General features: G+C 37.4%; 1 protein-coding gene across 1 annotated transcript; it reads left to right on the top strand.

Annotated features, from left to right (window-relative positions):
• Positions 1-4,393: 4,393 nt before the first annotated feature.
• ZPLD1 (zona pellucida like domain containing 1) lies at positions 4,394-24,432 on the top strand. Its single transcript, XM_054628128.2, has 10 exons — positions 4,394-4,499; positions 9,662-9,882; positions 12,201-12,382; positions 13,012-13,084; positions 16,111-16,208; positions 16,829-16,909; positions 17,721-17,892; positions 19,219-19,327; positions 22,314-22,343; positions 24,257-24,432. The coding sequence occupies exons 1-10, from the start codon at positions 4,394-4,396 to the stop codon at positions 24,430-24,432; spliced, it is 1,248 nt and encodes a 415-aa protein (XP_054484103.2).
• Positions 24,433-24,653: the final 221 nt, after the last annotated feature.

Genomic DNA, 24,653 nt, shown 5'->3' with positions numbered 1-24,653 from the left:
CATTTATCATGTACCTATATGTATGTGCATGTCTGTAGATATTTATTTTTTCAATTTTGCAGGTTTTTCTAGGTGTCAGAAATGTGATGGCACTATGGGGTCTGAAATCACAGAACACTCTAAAAAAGATATTGGTGTTTCAAAGTTTCAGGTCCAGAGATTATCTACAAACATAGAGAAATTTTGTAGTTGAAATGTGTCTTAAAGTTCTTTGCATCTCAGTTGCCCTTTATGTATTAAAAAAGACTTTTAAAAAGGCAATTATCACCTTTTGATAGACGTATCTTTAAAACAGTTGCTGTAAAGATCTAAGTCCTGTTTTATCTGCATCATAAGACCCAAGGATATAAAGTGGAAGGCGATAGTGAAAACAACCTGGATAATTTACTTCAACAGGATGTACAAGTCAAAAGAAAAAGTTCCACTGAAGAACTTGAAGTAGAGAGATATTCTTCTGTTTTTGTTCACTGGGTTACTTTTAAGTGATGGCAAACAGTCTCGTGTGTGTTTAGATGCAAAGTGGTTCTGGAGGACCTGAGAGTGGCACAGTAAATGCGCTTCACAACTATTCACATCTTGGGTGCACGTGCAGAAACAAGTGTGGCAGAAAGATGAATGCAATTCAGATGGACAAGGAACTATTTTGTCATGAGATGGCTGAGATGGGCTTGTTGAACTATGTAATGATAATTTGAAAATACTTTGTGAGCAGAAGTAATGTTCCTACTCCATTACGTGTAGATACCTAGTGTACATTGTTAGACAACATTTAAGCAGTTACTGGGTATACCAGGCATTTATGAAAACACTTATGAATGTGGCACCAGCCTATTATGTGCTCATCACATCTATAATTTTCTTTCAGAATTTTTTGTTATTACTATTAACTATTCTTTTTAAAAGATGTATCCAGTCAGAAGGCATGAGGATCACCATATTATTCTGCTGAACTGCATACCCTGTAGATTAAAAATAGAAAATAAGCAGTGGACTATAGAAAGTTCTTATAAAATACAGGAAGAATATTTGAAATAATCATGTACTTGGAAGTTGCAACTGGCTCACAAATGCAATTCAATAAAAATGTAGGGCTGAGTCAGTGAATACTGTTGACAATGGAAAATTTTTGAAGATCTTTTTAGAGAGCATGAGAGAGAAAAGAAATTAATATCAGGTCATGACAGAGGAAAGAAGAGGGAAATTATATCAAACTATAGCTTCTCAGTGGAATTAAATTCCTAAATTGACTGCAAAAGCTTGTGATGTTTAAATCATAAACATCTTTACTTGGGAATTCTCTGCAGGTTTTCTGATATGGTGAAGTTTATCAAAGCAAGGACAAGGGCTTTATAAAGTGATAGCAATTAAAGTGAGCACTGGCTGTTGCAACTCTGACCTCTCTGTACTCTTCAGTGATGAGCAGCACAGACAGCGGCGCCTGAGTCTTGGTAAATCAGTGAAACATGTGGGTTTGTTGTTTAGGAGTTTAATGAACAGAAGGGGTCAGATTTCCCTTGCAGTATGTGTTGGCATCTTTTTAATCCTGGGAATCTTCTTAACAGCCAAATATGTTTGTTGTAGATCAAAGAAGCCTTTTGTTTTTAAACCACCAAGAACAGCATTCCTCAAAAAAGGTAACCTAAGAATTGCATACTAAATGAAGAAAAAAAATCCTCATGTATTTCACTCCAGAATTATAAATCATCCCATTCCTGACACTTGCTATCTTACGATTTTGTACATAGATTTTTAGTTTCATATTTATATGCCAGCAATAATATCATGTTCCTGATACTATTTGATAAAACTTTTATGCTTCTATAATTGTATTAAGTGGTCAGCCATATTGGTATGGTAGAAAACTTTTGGTTAGGATGCCTTATACATTTGGGAGGTCTGAAGTTCAGAAATTTCTGTTGAGAAATAGCTTGCTAGGGGCCTTTAAGACCAGACTGGAAAAGCCAAAACAGCTGCCTTAGTTGTGTCTGGGGTGGGCAGATCAGTGGTGTTGGCCTCTCAGGATGCTTTCTAGCCCTACAGTTCTCTTGAAAAATGAAAAATTATGCATATTCATAGCTTATTTAACCAAAACCAGCAGGAGTCAGCTCAATTGCTGATGTGGATCTGCATGTTGATTCATATACAGATGAGTCAATAGCCAAAAAGCAAGTAGGACGTTATTGGTTGTGTTAAAATCTGAATTGTTCTGAATACAGCTAGAGAAATAATGCTATAAATACTTAATGTCTTAATTCAGATTTTTTCCTTAGCAATCATCTATTCTTCTTCCAAAATGCAGCAGTTTAAGTTATGTTTAATAATTAAAATTTTAGAATTTATTGTGAAGTTCTGCTTTTCATATAAAATAATAATTACAGCTTTATCAGTGGCATCTTTCTTTTAACTCTTTTCAAACAGTCTTTTTTACTAGCAGAAAACCACTGTGGGTGTTAGAAAATTAAACTCAGATTTAGATCTTGGTAAATTGCCCTTGATATATCCCATTGTAATGGACATCAGAAACCAGCCCATATACAAGAGAACAGTAATATCCACTTTATCAATGTAACTGCTGTATGTACAAGCAGAGGTAAGGCTCCAGAACACTGGAGAAATGCCAATATTCTGAAAGAAAAGATGTTTCTTTCAAAATAACGTATGAATTTTCATAGTAAACAAACAAGCAAAACACTGCTGTGCTTCTCCATCTGAGAGTGATGAAAGGGTGAAGAGATCATGAAAATACAGAGGTTTCATAGCAACCCAGTTGGAAATTTTATTTTCTTTCTTATGTTTTCACAATTCTTCATCAACATTACCTGCAAGTGCTGTCAATCTCCACAGGAATCTAATGGAGAAAGTGTTGAGAGTCAAAGAGTGCTTTTGTTTGGAATTAGGTATCCACCTGAAACAAAAAGGAGGTTGCATTGTTGCTGTAACTCACTCGTTGAGAAAGTTGTGAAGAACTAGGTGGGAGAGCTGCTTTTGGATGTGATAGTAGCAAAAGTTACACCTGACTTCCCAAATGTGCACGCTTAACTGGAAGCTGGTGTTTCCAATTCTGCGTTTTATTCCGTGTACTTCAGAGCAGAATTGCACAGGAATCATTGGCTGTACACTTGGACACACCTTTGACCTTTTAGTAGAATTTGGGTCAGTGTTTTCTTGGAGTTGATCTGTTAATTGACAAAGCATGTGGGAGTGTCCTCTAGGGGTCTTTCTTTCAGCATGGTTTGAAAATTAGTGGCAGCTTTTGCATTATTGAGGAGAAGTAGCTCACACTGCTGTGTAGCCTTGAAAGATCCAGTAAAGAGTTAGAGTTTGTCTCAAGTGTTCTCTCCATGTGCTGTGGCCAGCTCTTCTCAGCAATGCAGGACAGTCCCTTGCCATGCCAGGTATGGCTGCAATTTGGTGTGCTACATCTCTGGAGTTTGCACATGTACCTTATCCACTTGGAGAGAGGTGATCTATGGTCTTAGAGGAAGCAATTCCCTAAATCTTAGAATTGCTGAGTTCCTGTCTAGGCAAATAGAGAGCATTGCCACATTTGGGGTCTACATCAGCAGCTATATTCTCTAGAATGACAAAATCTTACATATATAAAAACCCCAAATAAACAAACAAAATAAACCAAACAAAAAAATTAGTGCACTTGGATTCACTGACAAAAATCTCAATATTTTGGGATGTTTTTGACAGACATGTATAAGAAGTTGGGATTTTTTTTGGTTGTGGTAAATACCACAGGTATTACACCTTGGAGCTTTCCTTGCAAAAGGAATCATTACTGAGAACACTTGAAATTCATATGTTCTGATTGCCAGATACAATTCAAGTAGATGCAAGTGTCTGTACCAGCTCTTTGTGGAAGCTCAATTTAATTGCATTTGTGCTGCAAAGAATAAATGTTTGGCAAATAGATATGAACCAGTTTTTATTAAAAGATCTTGAACCTCCAGAATTTCTGAGCTAACCATTTATTTCTGTGGTTTTCTATGACTTGGAAAAATAGTTTTATTATAGCCAAGATGTCTTTCTTCAGCAATTTTACGCTGAAACATCAAAAAATGGTTGGAATTTAAATATTCAAGCAATTCCAATCTATCATTATATTTTAGGCTTGTTTTTTTTTCCTTTTCTATTATTCTTGAGTGCCTTTTATTTTGTCACAAGTTATGATTGAAGTTAGAAGCTAATAGAAATTAGGCATTACTCAGGAGCAGAGAAATGGGCCCTGCTGTCTGTGACCTCTTTCCCAGAAGCTTGTGAGCTTTATCCCCAGTTCCTTTGCTGGAGATCATCACCTCCCAGCAGTAGAATGTTTGCAGTGAGCATCTTTAATGCAATGAACAGATGTGTATAATAACCACTCCATGTTTTGCTAGGTTTTGCAATGGAACAGGTATGGTTGCTGCTCCTGCTGACGATTAAAGTGCTCCCAGTGACTGCTCAGTTCAATGGATACAACTGCGATGCTAACCTCCATAGCAGGTTTCCTGGTAAGTATTTAATAGACTTTTTTCTAATGGCTTCTTTATTGTCTTGGTTCAAAGCAGTGCTTATTTTTAAATACGGAGCTTTAAATCTGTCTAAGGCCTGGGGGTAGGACTCCACATTAAGTGAGTGTTAACTGTTTTTGTGACAATGAACTTGCCTAATGCTGCACTTTACTTCCTTCTTAATTGCACAATGGGTCAAATTGAGCCTGGTAGCAAGGCAAACAATTCCCCTCACACCAGTGGGGCTTGACCTGCTTTTGCCAGTGCTCTAAACTGTCCGAGACATTCACCAGAGCTCATATTGTTGTAAATGTTCTCTATAGATTTAACACTCTCACACTTCTAACTGGGTTTTCTTTCACGTTTGGGTTTTATAGTTTTCTTTTCCTGGGTAAGAGAATATAATTATATCCTTTTAATAAAATAAAGAAATAGGTATCTATTTTAAGCAAAATTACCTTGATGGCAAAATTTTAGTGCCTCACTTCAACATTAAGTCCTTGCTTAGGGACATGTGAAGCAATAAGTTGTGTCTATAGATGATGTATTTTCTTTCCTCTAAGAAAATGGGAATGAAGTCATTCTGGGGACATTGGATGCTCAGAGCTGTTAATGCAATGAGAAATAGAAATGAAATGTCAGTCTTGGTGTCATGGTATCAAGGCTTACTAAGGCAAAGGCTCCTTTAGTTTCTATTACATTGCTGATCCTTCCTGCTTCAGTTGTACCATGGGCAGAATAATAATAATAAAAAGAAGCCTGTGAGTACTGTCTCTCTCATATCTTGTTTTTCTGAGATAGCGATTGACTTGAATAGTTCAGTAATGAACACTCAGTGTAGTATTACACTGTAATACCTCTCCTGTTGTTGCTTTCTGAATAATAAAAGTTTTGATTTTTTTTTTTTTTTTCCAGGAGGGGTCAGCTCTTTTATTAAATTTAAGTCAGCAGAAGGCAGAAAGTCGGTTTATTGATTCCCATGTTACTATCACACTGCTAGGTGTTTTGTTGGCATAAGGACCAACAGTAGGTTTGATTCTTTTCCACTTAATCAATATGAATGTGAAGAACAGTGAAATAAGACATGCAAAGAAGATTAAGTACATTGTCTCCATTTCCAAGAAAATCACAATTTAGCTGAGTATTTTGCAAACTACTTTTTAATGTATATATTCCTATTCTATTCATAATATATATATTCCACTTAGCATCAATTTTTGCAGGCTTACCTCTGAAGTGTGAGTGAATTTTCCCACCTGCTTTGGAGTTACCTTTTGAGTTTCTTATGTAATTGTGGTTTATCTGGTCCTAATTTCAGACTTCTTGAGATGTTTGCAACAGATAGAGGGAAGTTTATGTTCCTCTTTCTATGTTTTAAAATTTTTCTCTGGTCATTTTTTGCACCTGCTCTGTGCCAATGTTTGTTTGCAATGCGATACCTGCGAATTGAATTCATCTCTTATTGAGGATACTTAGGGGCCTCTTGCAGCTCTGCCTCATAAAAATGAATCGTATCAGATTCCATGTCTGCCAAATCTCATTGACTTGGGAGAAAATCTGTTTAGGTTACAGGCAAACAGATTTTTCTTAAAGTAAATTCTAATCACCCCTAACTGGCCATAAGTGCTGAGAGCAGAGTCCTTCTTTTTCTTGTTTGTCATAAAAGATTCAAAGGCCAGGATTTAATCAACAGTCTTACTGTTGATGTTGAGAGCTAGGAAAGAAAAATAATTCTGTTTGTTAGTTGTGCATCTGAGATGGAGTTAAAAGCCAGGAACCCCTTTTGCCCCAATTTGACAGGTGTTATTTTCAATATGCAGAAGGGTTTGCTATGTAATGGGCTGGGGCTATTGGAGCTGTGAGGCTGCTGAAGATGGAGAGAGCCTCTGCAGGGAGAAGGGGCTCAATCTTCCTGTGCTGGCTTCCCCAGCACCTGGCTCAGGAGAGGTCAAAAAGGAGAACATTTTAAAACCAGTATCTTCCAGGTTGAGATAGTACTCACAGAGCCTTGTTGTGGGTAGATTTTTCTTCCTGTTCCTTATTTGTTCCACACAAGGAGTCTTTATTGCTGTCAGCTGGAATTCCAAGCATGACGTGCATATACTGGAGAAGCCATTGGGTGTTGCAGTTGTCTCCTCTTTTTCTTTAAATGTTGATAAGAAACAGGAGTTGTCTTCAACAAAGAGGACAAATGAAGCCTTCCTAGAGGAACCATGGAGCTCATCCATTTTTCATTTGTTTGTGCTTTTATCATTCATTGCTTAGGTGACTTCTTGCATAGGAATAGTGCTGCATAAATCGGATGACAATCAAACAGAACTTTTGTTTCTGCAGTTTGCAGGTTTATTTAAGAGTGCAGGTATGCAGTAGTCATCAAGAACGAAGGAAAAATAGCCCCATTTTTGGTAGACTGAAAATGCAAAAATGATTTTTTTGTACCAAAGATAGATTTGTTCTAGAGAATACATAATTAGGTTAGATCTTGCCATCATTTAGAAAGCTTACATAGGGAAAAACTTTAGTTCTGCATTGCAGTGAAGCATAGCTTTTAGAAGGCTTCTGGGGCATAGAGCCATAGTAGTCTGTCTCCATTGGGACATGCAGTTTTGATTTAGGGGGTCTTGTCTTGAGTTCATGTTGAGAACTTTGTAGGGACTGAGGAAATGTTGCAGCTTTTTCATATACACTATGCATTTTAATTCAATATCAAAGCAGGGATTTGATCAAAGAGGAGGTTCATGAGGAGAAACTGGTTTTGAATTACAGAGGTCTTTTCATTCCTCTTCTGATGGAATGACTTTTATCAATGGTGTTCTGTGGAAACTCTTCTCCTCTGAGGGTTTTTTTGCTGCCTGTCCTGGGGTGAGTTGTCAATGTGTGGAGGGGTAACAGAGCAGAAGTGGGCAGTGAAGCTCCCAGCATTTGTCCCCATGAGTCTGCCCATAATTCGAGATGGTCTCTGTTTCTGTAGGATCTGTGTACCTCTTGGGCTTTACTCTCTTGCTTGAGAGACATCCATGAGCACTTCTGGCTGTAGATAGCTTGTGTGATTTGAGTCAGAAAGAAACCAAATTTGCCTGTATGGAAGCTCTGAGCCCTTGCAGTTAAGACTTCACCAGCTGGGTGCCATAACCATCAAGCCATCACTCCTCTGACTCAGAAAACCAGAGGCTTTTAATGCAGGAATGCAAATACTTTTTGTTGGTTTGTTTCTTTTAACTTATATAGGAATAATATTTACACTCCCAAATTGTCAAGAAATGTGCTAGATATTTAGCATCTAAGAGGGCATTAGATCTGTTTGGGACTGGGTTCAGATAAATTTCTGCACGAAAAATGTTTTATTTCCAGAATGGACTAATTTGGCAGCAATACTTCCTCATGAAATAGTGGGCAGAAAAGTTTAAGTCTGGAAAGGTTGTTTATCCTCCTCCTGTATCACGCAGAAGTTGGTTTTGTATGATAAGTCTCATCTCCCATAGTGTCAAATGATAATTTTGCAAGCAGTAATGATATGTTAATTGGTAAAGTTATTATTCTGCTTTCTGAAAAGGCTTAAAGTGAGTTATGAAATTACCTGAGCTACTTTGTTACATCCTGTAATTCGTTATGATCTGTTTGTGCATCAGTCCAAGGAAGCATCAATGCACACTTTGCCATTCCCTGTTTTGTGCTGGCCCCTCTACCTTGGTACACTCATTAAATGGATGGTAATAGTCCTCCTGCAGAGAAAACGAAGGCATGCTGCTTCCTGATCTTTGTGCGTTACATTAGTGGGATTATGATTGTGTACAAACCAGGAGAATTTCATGCCAAATCACTTCAACTCCTCTCTCGCCTCCAGTACCTTTCTGCCCAGATTTACACCCAGTGAGTAACATTTATCATGGCATTAGCTCAGGACTAAGTTTGGCCTGTTATTTTCTGCACTTGATTGTTTTGGCTTGAAAGCCACCATTAAAGCTGTCTAAATTAAACTACTTGTGCTCCTGTACCATGGGGGAAGAACTAGTTCATTGTAATGGAAATTTCATTTCCTCTCTGCTGTGACTACGAAGTGAAACAATTCATTTTAGCAGGCTTAATGGTACAGTATTGACTGAAGTTGTTCTACAATTTTTAATAGCCCTTAATCTTTAAACAGATGTAATAAATTAGTTCTATAAAAGAGTAATGTCTGTGTTTAATACAATGCAGTATGTATTTTTGTAAAGCACTGGGGGGAAACGCCAGAACAGGCCCCCAGCCATCTATGGGCAAAGAAGACCTTAAAGAAGAGCAACGTTAGAGCTCTAAAGGAAAACAGTCTGTTGCTTGTGCCTGTATCTGAACCTGATGCTTTTCCATTCAGAACATAGCAATCTTCAAAGCTTTTGAATAAAAGGTCAAATTGGCGAAGACACTTTTTTTGCTTTTCAAAAATTGATCAGTTTTAACAGCTGCTTCTTTCTAGGTCTTTTGTGTTGTCATAATGCACAGAATGAAAGATTGCAAGATGCTTTGTGGTATTGATCGTAGTCTTTCAAGAGCCAACTGATTTTTCATTAAAGCTCAAGTTGATGGTTCTTAAAAAAAAAAAAAACCCAAAGCCAAAATCCAGGGAAAACCAACTTTAGAGAGATCATAATAAATTACTCTGATATGCTGTGATTGTACTTCAAAGTCTGCACAGCCTGAGACTGTGATCTCATACAAAGTGGACTCCAGACAACTCAGAAAAATGTAGCCAGTTTTCATGCCAGAGTGGGCTGGGGGGCAGAGCTTGGCCTTCTCTATTTCTCAAAATTGCTGGAAATTTCTGTTCCAGAGGGGGCTGCTTAATCAGACTCCAAATATTTAAACACTTGCTGTTTTCTACTCTATTGCAGTGTTTCATTTTACAAATGTGCTACTAAAAGATTTGCTGCGGGATTAATATATTTCTTGCTTGTTTACGCTATGTTACTATATTAACTTTTGGTTTTTTCTTCAGAAAAATGGTAGAGTCAAATCTGTTCTTCAGACTAATGAAATTCCTACCTTTATACTCTAATATTTTCCTGAAACTGAAATCTAAAAAATTATTTGATTGGAAGTCACAACACTAGACTAACTGCTATAATAGTTGTATAATGATTACTTCAAATCTTCTTACAATGTCTTTCCCTGTGTTTTTGTTGCAGCTGAGCGAGATATCAATGTTTTCTGTGGAGTACAGACAATTACTATGAAGATAAATTTTTGCACAGTTCTTTTTTCTGGTTATTCTGAGACAGATCTGGCACTGAATGGGAAACATGGGGATGCCCACTGCAGGGGCTTCATCAATAATAACACCTTTCCAGCAGTGGTCATTTTCATCATCAATCTGAGTACTTTGGAATCCTGTGGAAACACTTTAGTGGTAAGACCAAATCAAAGTGAAATTATAGCATGGCTATATATACATAGGATCAAGTGAATGCCCTTGACAGCATTGTATCTTTCATAGATAATATTTACTTTGTCTTGTCCAGTTGGAAACAAACCACAGGAAGCTGGTAATTTATAATCTTGATTACTATTGAGAAAATATGGTAGGACACACATTTGTCGTCTGATTAGAAAGTGTAATTATTTTAAAGTATTTTTTCAGTGGAAGAATGAGATTGTTCCAAGGTATTTCTAAAAGTCTTGCTGATCATGCCTTAGATTTTGAAGAAGTGGAGAGTTTAATAGTTCATGTGTATCACATTGAGTGATATCAATGTACATATGAATCACTTAAAAATAAAGTTTAAAAATGTATTATTTTCAAGTCTTTTATTATCTCCAAAATCTTATTTGTACTTGCTCCCTGTCAATTTTTATAACAAACCCCCTGTTTGGTTACAAATAATTTTGCTGAAATGTTTGATACACTCTGTGACTTAGGGTAAAATCTTATTTTAAGACTTAGGACTTAAACTTTCAACAAAACCCAGTTCAGCCAATTCAGGACTCTCTTTTCCAGCTGTAGCACCTCTATGACTTGCAGTAGAGGAATTTTTCAGGAAGCAACTTCTTCCTGTTCCTGTGTAGCTGGTCACCTTGTAAAGTCTCCGAACTTGCTATTTGATCATAATTGTAAGAGATTGATGTTTAAAAAACAAAACAAAAAGACCCCCTGGTCTGATAAGTCCAAATAATTGGAGCTTCCCATGAAGTCCCCCATCAGGCTGCACTGAATACAAAGACAAAGCAGCTGCTAAAAATATAATAAAAAACATTCCTCCATCCTCTCTGTTTATTCATGCTGTGCCCCCAAGTGAAGACAAAAATGGAGCAGGGAGCATTTTTTATCATGTTCCCCACACTGGAGTTTTACAATCCCCTGCATTTCTTGGCAGTGTTTCACAGCGAAGACCTTCAAGCTAATTTTCAATAAAAGTAAAGGAAAGACAACAGTTCAGGCAGAACTTGTGTAAAACCCATGTCTTTCTGTAACACAGAAGGCTCAGCTTTTTACTTTATGGGAGTAGGGTGGTGAGGAAGTTAAAAAAGCTTTGGTTGACTGTACTAATTTAGCCTAATTTAGCCTGTACTGTTTAGGCAAAAACTCAGATCCTGGAAAATTCTATTTTCAACGTTTTTGTGCCATTAAAAAAATTAGGTATGCTATGGGCAAAATGCATGCCGGCTTCTGTCTTTTAGGTGTGTTTTTGATGGACAAAGAAATCAAAATTCCTGCTGTGCATCCTGTGCTACTTACTGCAAAATGCTACGACTCATGTGCACCTAAGGATGATTCTTCCATAATCAAATAGTTTTTTAAGAAACCATGTGTTTTAAAGCTACTGAGAACATCTGTTTTGCTAATACAGTTGTACAAAAGAAAGGCTGCAGTAGAAATCCAGTGCCATGTTAATTTACCCTGTTGTGTCTGTGCCTACTGAGAAAGGAATTTGTGCTGTTCTCAGTTGTTTTCAAACAGCCCCCTTATTCACATCAGTAGCTACAGATAGAGTGGGGCTGGGCTGATACCAGCAGGGAAGTGTCCCTCAGTTTTCCTGAGGACTGTGTGTTCTTGCAGGCTCTTCACACTCTGTGAGCTGAGCAACGCAGAATAGCACGTGGATGCAATTCAGGTTGCATTGACATTAATTTTGTATTACTTTTGAGCTCTGTAATTTCTGACAGTTTATAGTTTATATGTAAGATTTAGAAATATATAATATAAAGACAGCCACGCTCAAAGTTCAACTATTTGGATTGTATCTGCTTATAAAAGTACTTTATTTTTGATGTCCAAACTGAAGCACAACAGTGAGAGAATATTGTTTCTGTGGACAAAATTGCTTGTGTGTTGGCCTTTTTATTGGATATAGAAGCTCATTGTAAGGTAATACTTTTCAACATTAATAGAAAAGTAGCTTTAGTTTTTCCCAATAAGTTGCATAAATTAATTGGGAATATAGAGAAAAAAAGTACCTACCAAAAAAATATGCTTCCAAGATCCATAATTCTTTTCAAATGTTGCTCAAGTCTCTTCTAAGAACAGGGATACAGCTTGTGACATTTATATGCAGGATTCCAGGGAGGTGAAAAACAGAACACAGTGAAGATGTTATTAAACTAAATAATTTTTGAATGTTTTAGTAAAGATACTTCAGGGTAAATTATGGACTAAACCATCAGTGTCCTTAAGTTCTTTTGCTCTACAGTTAACTTCAGCTAATAGTAATTTTCTCTCTTCCTCAATAGGTATCCTCAGCTCGAGGTAGCAATGCTTATGGAAATACCTCAGTGGTACAGATAGGTAATGTTTCAGGCTATATTGATACACCAGACCCACCAACGATTATCAGCTATCTGCCTGGGCTTCTGTACAAATTTAGCTGTAGCTACCCACTGGAGTACTTGGTTAACAATACCCAGCTTGCTTCGTAAGTGCTTTTTCATTTCTATGTGTTTCATCCCCATGGTTGTGTGAGCATGTATATGTGCAGGCCATAAACAGCATTGTAGCAATTTTGGCTGTTTAAGAATAAAGGGAAAGGAAAAAGCACCAAAAGAAGAAGTATTGCAAGGAAAAAGAAAATTCTGTGGTGTCATTATATGAGATAATATAATTTATGAAGACCCGCTGTTATGAAGAGACCCTTAGATAATGTAAAACTTCCCTTAAAATTCAGGTTTTCTTCTCAAAAATTATAGCAGAAAAAAAAATTCTTCATGAAATAGAAACTTGTAAATATACAATGCAAGAGAAAATATTTCCATGAGTAAACTTTGTACATCATGTCAAGTGAGTTCCTTTTTGTCATTTTGCCTCTCTGCTAATTATTTTTCTGATTCGTGTTTCCAGTACCATCCATTATTTTCTGCATAGTTAAGACTGTCAGTATTTCCACTATAAATTCCTGTTTCTGAAGTTTATAACCCAAATGCATAAATTAACTCCTTGTGATATGACTCATTGAGTTTTTTAATGATAAAGCCTACTGAAGTATGCAAAAACAAAAATAAGGTATCTTTCTTCATGATGGTTTTTTGGTTTCTGGGTCTGTTGTAGGTCATCCGCTGCTATTTCTGTAAGAGAGAACAATGGTACATTTATCAGCACTTTGAATTTGTTGCTTTACAATGTGAGTACAAAACACAGTATGACCTGGACTGAATTAATCTCTGCGCTATGTGGTTACAAACTGTTTTAGCAGATGAAAGTATAGATTCCTCTTCATAATTTGCTGTTTTCTTCCCACTCCCCCCATGAGCCAAGACTTTCTTCCAGGCATCTTTCTTCTCTGAATTCCTTCTTCCTTTTTGTTTGCATGTACCTGCTGTCTTGTGTTTATATGGCTGGTCTTTGAGGACAGACACAGTCTTTTTGTCCTGTATTTATACAGTTCCTCAATTTACAGCTCTGCCTTCCAGCTGGTAGTGCCATGTGACCCATCAATTGTAGCCATAACAATCATACTGCAGAGTGCATATTTTGTTTGCATTTATTATGTTTCTCTGTGTGTCTATAGGTGCTTTGTGCCTAAACAGAGAGTACTCTGTAGAATTCTATAAAATTATTCCAGACCTATTCCCATAGCAATGAACTGTAGCACTTTGGCTGTGGTATTTTTATGTTCAAGCCTCATCAGAGTGTTTCAATCATCTGTGGTTGTTGTGAAGGATGCATCAGTTCCAAATCTATATCCTGATGTATATGCTGCCTTAAGGTGTGGACTTTAAAGATTTAAAGGGTTAATAATTATGACAGTTTTCATCCAATGGTTCTTCCTTATGTTTTAGATAATTTGAATATGCATTATTGTAAAAGCTTTTACCATGTAAATGGGTTGGTGTCACTGAAACATGAAAAATGCAAGGACCTCTATTTAACATTAATCCCTGAAATTATATTTTTGTGTTGATTAAAATTTTTACTCATACATTTTAAATACCTGATTTAAATATCAATTTTTCAATCTATCAAGCATCATTTTTTGTAAATTATGAATCCGATTTTTTTTTGCATTATTATTCATGCCATCGTGTTGCTGAGTTATAATTCATGCAACTGATTTAAAAGTCAATGCTTTATGCTTTGAACATAATGAGCTATAAATATTGCAACAGGACATTTTTCAATGGCATTCTCTAAAAAATCATGTTTGTTTGAAAGAGCAAAGCTCCAAATAACAACCTATAATCTGTTAAAATGATGATTATAGTTCTCTCATTTTTAAATAAACCTGTGATCAAAAAAGATGGGGCAGAATGAAGAAGGCAAATTTCTCAGTCAAACCAAGCATTGACCACTGCATGTTGACTGCCTTTCAGGGCCTGGTTCAGCAAACAGCCAGGAATAAATGCTATTGATGCTCATATTGAGCACATTATTTCCTGGAGAGATCTCCAAAAGCCAAAATGTGCTTTCATCCTGCCCACCCCTGTATAAGTTTACAAGTTGACCGTCACCAGTGGTGGTAGCAGCCACATGACTAGCCCTAATGAGTAGCACTGTCAATGAATAATACTGCTAAGGCTGGCAGATTCCAGTGGTGGATATGCCCTTCTGCTTCACTCCCCAGGGCTGGATAAATACATGGATAGCTTGTGCACTGCCTGCATCTTTCCTTGTTGGGAGTGCCTCTGGACACCTGCTGTCTTGTGAGCTCGCTTGATCCCTGTTAGTAGTCCTTGTTTTGGGCCTCAAGGCTCATGTCCACCCTTGCAATTAGTGAGGGGATGTGTACAGATTTGTCTCTTGACTGCAAGCTGTCTTCTCCAAATTTAGCTGTATGGCTATTTCTTAACATTGACTCTTCATCTTCTAAGCTTACCTCTGTCTTCTGTCACAAAGTGTTGTTTAGATTTACTTTGTGATGCTAGTACATGTCATTGTTAGGAAAGAGAAGAGCTGTTATGGTAGACTCAGAGTTTAATAGCAAAATGTTTAATAGGCTTTCACAGAGCCTAAGTGGCTATGTGCTTTTATGCCTTTTTGCAAACATCTCTCTAAATGAATAAAAACTACTCTTAAAGAATAAAGAGCAACTATGGAGTGTAATAGTGAAGGTCTTGCACTTTTTAATCAGTTGCAAAATGTGGCAGAACTGTTATAGAAATGTATAATTAATCTGATTATTATTAAGCCTACCTGAAGGCCTCTGATATTGCATAGATTAGATATTGGGCATGCTGTTAATTTTGGCATTTGAAAAAAAAATCACTTGGTCTCTGGTGCAAACCCTCTTGTTGCTGTCATTTGCTGCTTGCCATGGTCTCACTTGCCACAATGAACCTGGATGAAGTCTTATCTACCAGTTTTTTTCATATATATCGAGTGTTTGGAACTTTGACAAGAGGTCTCAACATGCTGAGTCACTGTGCTATCTGTATTAGCACTGTATTTGACAATGGTGACTTTACCAGGTAGTGCATTTTGATATTCTCAGTTAATCTCTGTTGAGCAGATCTCTTTCATTGCTTTGTTGGTAAAGTGATGTTAATGGTTGAGATTTTGAACAAAAAGCCCCAGTAAAACAGCTATATTTAAGTAGTAGTATATGGGGAATTCCCAACTTTTGTGTTGAATACAGCTTTCTTGAAACAGTTCTTTTGAAATACTACAATTTAAATGAAAATGTTTGTTACTTGTGATTTTCAATAAGCCACTTCGACAGAAACTACACTTTGGCATAGCAGAATGTCTTTGTTCTCACAGACTATAGTTTGAAATATATAACATCTCATGGATAATATTGCTAACTCCACTAATTCAAATAACCTCAGCAACCTTTCCTGGGAAAGAGTGCATTGTGACAACCCCGTAAATCTCCTTTATTAGAAAACCGGAGTATCTTCTCTGTGTGCCTGTAAGCTCTGGGAGACTTACTGAAGTGGCAATGAATGATATGTTTTGCTTAATCACTGAGCCAACCACCTTATTAAATCATATATTCTCCCAAATTGTTGCATGGGGCAAAGCCAGTCTTTACAGACAAACTTGTAGGCAATTTCTCTGGCATTACTTCTTGCTTCTTCCCTTACAGAGAACTAAGTAGCAATCATTCTACACAGAAGGGTCAGAAAAATTGCTGAGAGCTCAGTCTGGTTGCAGATGGGTTGTTAAAGTGGAATTTCTGTTACAATTGAGGCAATGTTTATTTTACAGGATTCAACCTACAGCCAGCAACTCCTTATTCCAAGCACAGGTTTACCTTTGAAAACCAAAATATATGCAGCTGTAAGAGCAACCAACCTTGATGGCAGGTACCATAGAGGGTGTTATTTCTTATCTTGCTTGCTTTTTAGCTCCTGTTACTTATCTGATTTAGAATCATGTACTTTCCTCATTGCTTTTTGTATTTCAAAATAATGGTTGGTGTTCAATAATCACTGCTCTCAGCTGGAGGGTGTCAGGTCCCTGGCAGTGAATGCATATTTTGCTGCAGGTCTCATTATGAAAGTTTTCCTGAATTAGACTTTAAATCCTATATTGCTTTTTTATTTAAGAATAGGCCTCTCTTGGACCAAACGAGAAAATCCAGGGCTTTTAAAAGTGGGTTGGTTTTGATTTCTAGTCCTTTGTGGCCATGATTTCTGAGAGGAGGTGTGCAGTGTGTGTTGGTGTGGTGGTTGACTTACATGAAAGCAAATTATTTGATTTATAAAGTTCTGCTGCTATGTTGTGCTGTTTAATCTTCTAAGAAGTTGAAGAAACAGGATGCCTGGCATGTGACCTGTTTAACACGGTAACTCAGTTTCACTGTAACAGCCTGCACTACCTGTTTGTATGCTTTTCTGTGCTGTCCTTTCATCTCACCTCACTCACACCCCTGCCATGCTTGCATTGCCAGCTCCCCTCATCTATCCCTTTACTCCCTGTGCAGGTGGAATGTTTTGATGGACTACTGTTACACCACACCATCTGGCAATCCTAGTGATGATCTTCGATATGACCTTTTCTTCAGGTAGGGCCTCTTGCAAACCCAGAATTTTGTTGGTCCTTCTTTAAAAAAATAATTATAAACTTTTTCAATAGTAGTGTCTTAAACTGCCTGGAAAGTTTAAGCATTGTTAGTAGATAGGACCAAGGGCTAGGCTTATAGATAACATGTCTGAGCTTCTTTTTGGGTGAACATAAACATAGAAGGAGGTGCCAAGTCATAAGAATTATGAAGACAGAAAAGCATATATCCAAAGTACTTCTACCAGAGATAACATAAATGCTTAAAGTGAATGGCAAAACTGGCCTTTATTTTACCAAAGGTGAATGTGGTGAATTACAATGATATAAAACATCAGAGACTTCAGTCCAGGAAAGTAGTTAAGCAAATGATTAAATATAAATAGATGCTCCTACTTCTACTCACAGTAATAACATTTATTTGAATTGGAACTTTGAAAAATATCCTGGCAATGTCTTAAATTTTATCCATGACACCTAATGGAGAAGTACTGTCTTCATTTGGAGTTGCCTGTCTATACTGATTAGCATACCTGCTTCTTGCTTCAGGTTTCAAGTTTCTTTGAGCAGTGGAATTAAATGGTACCTTGGTTATAGCTCTGGTGCTGCAAAACAAAACAGTGGTTTTGTAGAAATGTGTTTCAGCAGAGGAACCTGCAGCCTAATGGTGCAGGCAGATTATATCTGCAGATATTTTCATTTCCAAGGAACTAAAGCGTTGATCTTGCTGCTTAAGCTATCATATTCCCAGCTAAGAGCTTCAAAATACTAACAGAGCTGCTCATCCCAGTTTCACTCTTCTCTACCAAAACTAGCTGTGACAAGGACCCGCAGACAACCATAATTGAAAACGGCAAGAGTCAAATGGGCCGGTTTTCCTTTGAGGTGTTTCGCTTTGTGAAGCACAAGAACCAGAAGATGTCCACGGTCTTCCTTCACTGTGTGACGAAGTTATGCAGAGCAGATGACTGTCCCTTTCTTGTGCCAGTAAGTTGTAATTATCTGGGTATAAAATAGGCATCCTGGAGTTCTGCATACAAATGTTGTGGAAGTTTGGATGGCACAGAATGAAAGCGACTTGTAGAGGCTGAAGTGAGAATGTTTTTTGTGTCTGGAGGAATGTGAAACTACTGATGAAGAATATGGAAATGAATACTGTCATCTGGAGATAAAATAATACTAGACCTGCAAAACACAGGTTATTGAGTATATGAGAAATTACTTCTTTGCCTTGTGGTCCTTAATTTTAAAAGTAACAACTTTGAGATGGCTTTCAGGTTGATGTTCTTAGTATAGTAGTAAGAGATCCATCATCACAGTGATGAAGAGAAATATCTTAGAATATAGTTTATGGAAAAGTTAAAGCTATAGAAAATGGTGTTATACTGACAAGGAAAATTTGTGGAAGTTTCTCACAGTGAAAAAAACATCATGCCCCTTAGAGTATATCATCTCCTCTATCATCTGAAACCTACTCTTGCGCTGAAGTTCGTGATGTTATGTCTATTTAAAATTAACTAATTTTAGGAGTATCAGGAACAACAAATAAATTTTGGAAATGGAAACATTTAAATAAACATATAAACACAAAGTTCTGTGCTCTCTTCAGAACACTGCATTGTTTCCTACTGAATGACTTCCCATTTAGAATTTTAAAGTGCGGACAGTTCAGTATACTCCTGAAATTTTGTATGCTATTTTATATTTTTATGTTACACATTTAGAAAATTCATTTTGCATTCATTTTATATTCTGAGGTTTTTGAAGTTCTTTTACAAGGAGCTGAAACTAAGGAAATGCTCCTGTTTGGAGCACACTTGAGTACCATAGATTAAGGTAGATGGTAGGTTACAAATGTTAAAGGCGCATTCCAGATGAGAGTGCTGAGGATTGTTTTAGTGTGTCATTGCTATTTAGAACTCCATGGAAGATGTGCAAACTCTCACTCAAGAAGCTTGCTAAAATAGGGATTGTCAAGCAAAACAGATTTGTTGGGGAAAACTGTCTGTAAACATAGCTTTGGGAAATTAACTACTGAAAATTTAATATACTATAAGATGGATCTTGTACACAACAGTAATGTAGCTTTGTAAACAAAGTGAGGCAAAATAAAATGGGAAGCCAGGAATTTATAAGATGCACTCCTAGGCGATATTGCAGATGCTTTTATTGCAAAGTGATTTAATGCATACTAAGAAATAAAATCAAAGTTGTAGTATTCCTTACCAAAGAATTCATATTACATCAGGATGCACAAAAAGGCCACAGTTCTGTTCCACTCTGAGTCTGTGATTGTTTTGATTGACCACTCAGATCTGCAGTAACAGAGAAAGAAGAGACACTGGTGGAAGGACGACTTGGCGCCCTCAGAGCACATCGGGCAATGCTGTAATCTCTGCTGGCCCCATCATTACAAGGAGTGGTAGGAATAAGCAATCTTTCTCTATGGACTGCAGGAATTTCATAAACCTGGGCAAATGTTTTGCAGTTTAATGTAAATTTGCAGTCACTTTTTGCTGAGTATTTTTTTACTACTACTGAATATTTTTTACGACATTTTTTACTACTTTCTTTGGTAGAAATTTTGAGCTACTATTTTTGTTTGGCTCTCACATGCTTCTTCCTCCAATAAAATCACCGTAGGATACTGTTACACATATAAGGCTATTATAAAAGTCCAGACTCAGTGGGTTGACATTTTTTTTGTCAGATTTCACTGGAGATAATAGAATTTAAGGCATTGTGTTCAGTGTTGCAATTTAATTTGGATGGATAATGAATATTCACTGTCACTTTCTATTCACCATTTCCTCCAGCTTCCCTCTGGGTTTTTATCTACATGTTGCTTAAAATTAATGCACACTATTCTTAGATTCAGCTGTAAGAAAGAAATGGGACAAAACCATTGTAAATTTTAAACAGTGGGACAAAATCCAGTTTTAATTGAGGGTGAAATTCCATGATTTTCATTTTTATTGCCAATTGTTTTAGGAAAAAAATAAAAGGCAGCTCTAAATGTAACCTGCAGTCTCTGAAAAAAATTTATATGACTGCTGTTTAAGTTTTACAAATTACCAATATTTATAAGTAGTTGCAGTTAAGCAATTGATTTTAGCAGTCTTAGGTTTAGGATGCTGAGAGTAGGACTGAACCTGGTCTAGGAAATCTAATTTAAAACTTGAGAATAAAATCCTTCTTTAAATACCAAGTAGTTGTACCTGTATACAAAGAGAGCAACTGACCCTTGAGAATGGGGAGCCACCTCACGAGAGACCATTTCTAAAGCAAACAGGCTCTGTTATGAGCAGCATATCTGCAATGAAAATGAGTGATTTTTTTCATTATACATGGTCCCATTTGAGTTGCTGCCATCTGATTAGCCAAGAAAAGTGAGAAGAACTAACTTCAAAGTTGCATACATGAGTACATATGGGAAATGAGTGATGGATTTGCTCAGCCAAACAAGCGTGCTGGAGTAATGCTGCCTTAGGCAAGGAATGGAAACTAGATACAGCTTCTTATACAAGCAGCCCCTGGTAGGTAATATAGCTCATGATTCAAATGCTGTGGATGCTATTTTTACAATTCAAAAATTAAAATAAAAGGATACTGATCAATTATCTTTAAATATTGCATAGCTTCAAGCAAAGAGATCTGATGGATGTTTAATGGTGCCAAAGAAAGTATAAACAATTGTATAATTTCATGACAACTGTTGAGGTTGTTTAAATAAAATCATGAATAAGGCTGAAAAAGGAAAATAATTTTTAAACATATTCTAAAGGTGGGTGGATAAAGCTTTTATGATTTCTTCATCTTCATAGTGTGCTTTTGGAGCATTCTGCTCATGCTGACAGAAGGATGGTTTAATGGGAAGTACTTGAAAAAAAATGGGATTCAATTCTAAATTCTGACACAAGTTTAATGATTGGCATTGGGCAAGTCCCTCAATCTCCCTTGCATTTCCCTTTATCTTCTGGATCAGAAACAGGGAATTAGTCCTGCTGTCAATTCCCTTTGTGAAAATAAACTCGTAAGAACCAGGAGGTTGATGAAACTGTTTTAACAAACTAAAAGGGGGAAGGTCATGTGAGAACTTGACCAAAACTATCTGGATGATGAATAATTTTGGATAAATTTGGAAAATTTTGGATAATTTTTTTGAATTTAGGTGAATTTTGGATGAGGAATACCAGGGTGTAGCGCTGGCTTGCACTGATGTGAGGGTGCATGGAAGCGCTTACACTATTTTCAAGGCTAGCTCTGGTCTAGCTTTAACACAGATACATTTGTCCAGAGCCCATCAAACCTGCTGCACCTGCCTCACCACAGTCCATATGCCAGGAGTGGGACTGCAGAGATGTGCCCTTCCCTCATTTAGGGTGGAGCTGCAGCTGTCCCAGGGCTGGCCTGGGCACGTCAGCTCCTGCAGGGGCTCCTCAAGGTAGCTGGGTCCCCCTGTGACTGTCACCTGCTGCTCTGGCAGTGGGGCTGCTGATGCAGCTGCCTTGGTAGGAACAGAAGAGTGCTGCTGCAAAAGAGTGATGGTCCTTCTCCCGAGTGTTTCTGAGCTCATATTTCTAACATTTGGCTCTTTTCAGGGAAATGTTATTCCTTTTTGTTAATCCAAAATAAGTCATTACAGGAGGCGTACACAGAAGAAAATGCTTTAGTCTCTGTATGGAGACAAAGCAGGGACCTACTTGTGAAGTTAAAATTATGTAGCTTTTGATGGATATCTCACTTAAGCTTGGGAGACAGCTGCTCAAAACAAATGTATATGTGAACTGTGCTCACAGATTGCACAAAAAGCCCCCAAAACAGTGACAAGAATTGAAATTCTGAAATGGACACTGGTAAGTAAAAACTGAAGACAAAATACAAATGTTAGCCTGAATATAAAGCCACTATGTAACTGCCAAGAGGAAAATGAGCATGGCAAAAAGAACTTTTTTGTAATAATTTATGGCCGCTGACATATTTTTTCTTGTAAAACTCAAGGTTTTTCCTATAGAACTATTTTATAATATGATTAAGTGAAGGGGCTTACATATAACCTTGTGCTTATGCTTCTGTTGTTACTGAGGGAGACAGCAGGACTGGCCACCTTTTCAATTAAGATATTCTTGATTTAAGGTGGTATTGTTTTGTTTTTCCACAATTTAAATTTAAAAATTTAAATTAATATTTTAATATCTCCTGGTATTAAAAATGAAGCAATGACATGCAATTAATGTTATTGTCCATATTTTAACAGAGATGCTAAAAGCTGCTAGTCAATGTGGAAAGTTGACCTGATGTATTTTTAAAATAAAGCTACAACTACTGGCTTTTGTGTTTCAAGAGGGAGGAGGTAGGCATAGGTATTTTAAAAATATAACACATCTTTTTTTTTTTTTTTAATATAGATGAGACGCCAACCAACAATTCACAGCTTGGTAAGTTAATCAGAATTTCAAGAAACATAAGAGGGTTTATGAGGGAAGCAGAACTGAGGATGAACCATTTTGATTAATATCTATACACTGGGATTTTTTTCCTTTTTAAAATTTTTATTTATTTTTGTTGCTTAAATGAGTCAATACCAACATGCTCTGAAAAGAAAGTGATTGGTGAGTATGGAATTCTCAGTTTAATTTGTGCACCCAACACCATCTACATTGAAATTTTAATTCCTGTGATGAAATTGAAATGAAGATCTGATGCTACAACATTTGAGGGTGAAGGGTACATTACAGCCACCAGAGAAATGATGCAAAACCAGATTTAAACAGTAAGATTTTCCCATGCCACACAGGAGTAAAATAGGAAAATTGTTGTTATGGTGCAGTCTAGCTTGGTTCACATCTCAAAGCCAGAAGGTCAGAGCTTCAGCTCCTGTTCTCCTAGCGTTTAACCTCACAAAGAGCCTTTGGAAAAACTTGGATGGAACTTGTGCCCTGCTAGGGCAGTGAAGGAAATAGGCTGCAGGGGAGTTCAGCTCTTTAAGTTTCAGGGTGCTTTTCCTTTGGGCACTTGGAACACTTGTGTCAGCCTGTCTGTTACTATTTTCTGCTGGCAACAAGGAGTGGCTGATGGCTAAGAAAGGATCATCAGGTGGTACATTGGGCCATTCCACCTTGTATTTCTTCCTAACAGGACTGAGTGGAACAAAGAATCCATTCTGATTCTGAACTCTGATGCAATTTGTTCATTTCTCTACTCAAGTCAGAACATGTAAAATCAGTTGCTGTTCTTGTCTGTCATGGAGAGTTCTCCCTGTAATTAATTGTTCCCTGGTGTGCTCCTACCCATGGATATGATTAAAATGATAAAAAGCAATTCTTTATATGCTGCACACAGTTTGCTGTGTTGATGGCTGCTATGTTTCCTTCCCATCCAACAAAAGAAGCATCCTCCCATCACAGAGCAAAAGCCTTTCCTTTGCCTGTTGGTGTCTCTGTGGAGAGCACAGAGGTAGAGTGGGGTGAGGTTACTGCTGCAGCAGCCAGAAAGCAGCACAGTGTTTGGAAGGGGAGGGTGACCAGATCAACAGTGCTGATTTCCTTTCAGCTTGGGTGAGAAGAGTGGGATTAATGGTATTGAGAGCAGGGGGCTGCTTCTGGGAGGAGCAGTCTGGTTTCTCACATGAAGACTGTGTTGTCATTTCACCTCACTCTCCACCACTGGTAATGGCAGATTCTCATGGGTGCTCAAATGCTTTTTTTCCCCTCCTGCTGGAAAACACAGTACCAGCTGTGGGTGTATGTGGCCCATTATCTCAGAACTGGTCCATGTGCAGCTTGCTGATCTGCAATAAGTACTCAATATGTCATCTTTCCTATCTGAGAATTGATAAACATATTAAGAAGCCCTTTCTGAAGGTGTGCAACAAGCTTCCAGAATGTCCAATATCCAGTGCCAGACATGTCTGCTGATTTATATAGACTTTGAATTGAAATGTAGACAATGACAGTGGGGAAGAAATCTTTTCATTAACTTGATTAGGCCACAAATCCTTATACATCTACGTTGATAGTCCTTGGATAAGTTCTTGGATAAGTCCTTGGATAATGATAGTCTTGCCTTGAGTAGCACAGGTTGGTCACTGGAAGATGAGGGATAATGCCTCAAAAGGCACATGTCTTTATCCTCCAACATGATTGATATTGAAAGAATTAATAACTGTTTTCAAAATATACTTAGATGAGCTTTATCCAAGTAGACAGGTGCACATTCTGAGGTAAGCTAGTTTTAGTTCCTTCCTTGCAATTATACCGTGTATTGGGTGTTGGAAGGGGATGGCAGAAGTGTGTGGCACTCATGAGAGATAAAACCAGGTGTCACCTGAGAATTTTTCTTCTCCTTGCAGCTCACCCAAACGGACCTCCTTTCCAGATGAACACGGTCACCAGTGCGCTGATTTCAGGCATTGTCGTCCTAGGAATTTCAAGCATTTTCTTTTTTGTGTGTTCTCTAACCCTTCTGCACAGAAACTGGCCCAACAGTTCAGTCCTGAGTGGCATCCGAAACCCAGTTTTCAACTGAAAGTGATGATTTGTTTGCACTTTTTGTTTGGGGTTGCCTTTCTCATCTGTGAAGTATGATTCCATTAAAAAGTAATATTAAGGCAACACTCCAGTGGTATCCAGCTTCTGTTCCAGCTATTCTGTATTTGTAGATTTGCTAGATGATGTTTTGTACGTAAGCAGAGTGATGTTGGTAACAAGCCTAGAAAATGTTGAGAATCTCAATTGTGTTTGCGATCA

The sequence above is a fragment of the Agelaius phoeniceus genome, chromosome 2 (assembly GCF_051311805.1).
Source record: "Agelaius phoeniceus isolate bAgePho1 chromosome 2, bAgePho1.hap1, whole genome shotgun sequence".
Lineage (NCBI taxonomy): Eukaryota > Metazoa > Chordata > Aves > Passeriformes > Icteridae > Agelaius > Agelaius phoeniceus.
Note: the sequence above shows the minus strand (reverse complement) of the source record. Positions and strands in the feature narration are given on the sequence as shown.

What these genes read in the sequence shown, in the direction of transcription:
- ZPLD1 (XM_054628128.2), top strand. Translation starts at nt 4,394, where the DNA reads ATGGAACAGGTATGGTTGCTGCTCCTGCTGACGATTAAAGTGCTCCCA. An exon ending in CCCCATCATTACAAGGAGTG is followed by an intron (nt 19,328 to 22,313) that starts GTAGGAATAAGC and finishes TTTTTAATATAG; the next exon opens with ATGAGACGCCAACCAACAAT. An exon ending in AACCAACAATTCACAGCTTG is followed by an intron (nt 22,344 to 24,256) that starts GTAAGTTAATCA and finishes TTCTCCTTGCAG; the next exon opens with CTCACCCAAACGGACCTCCT.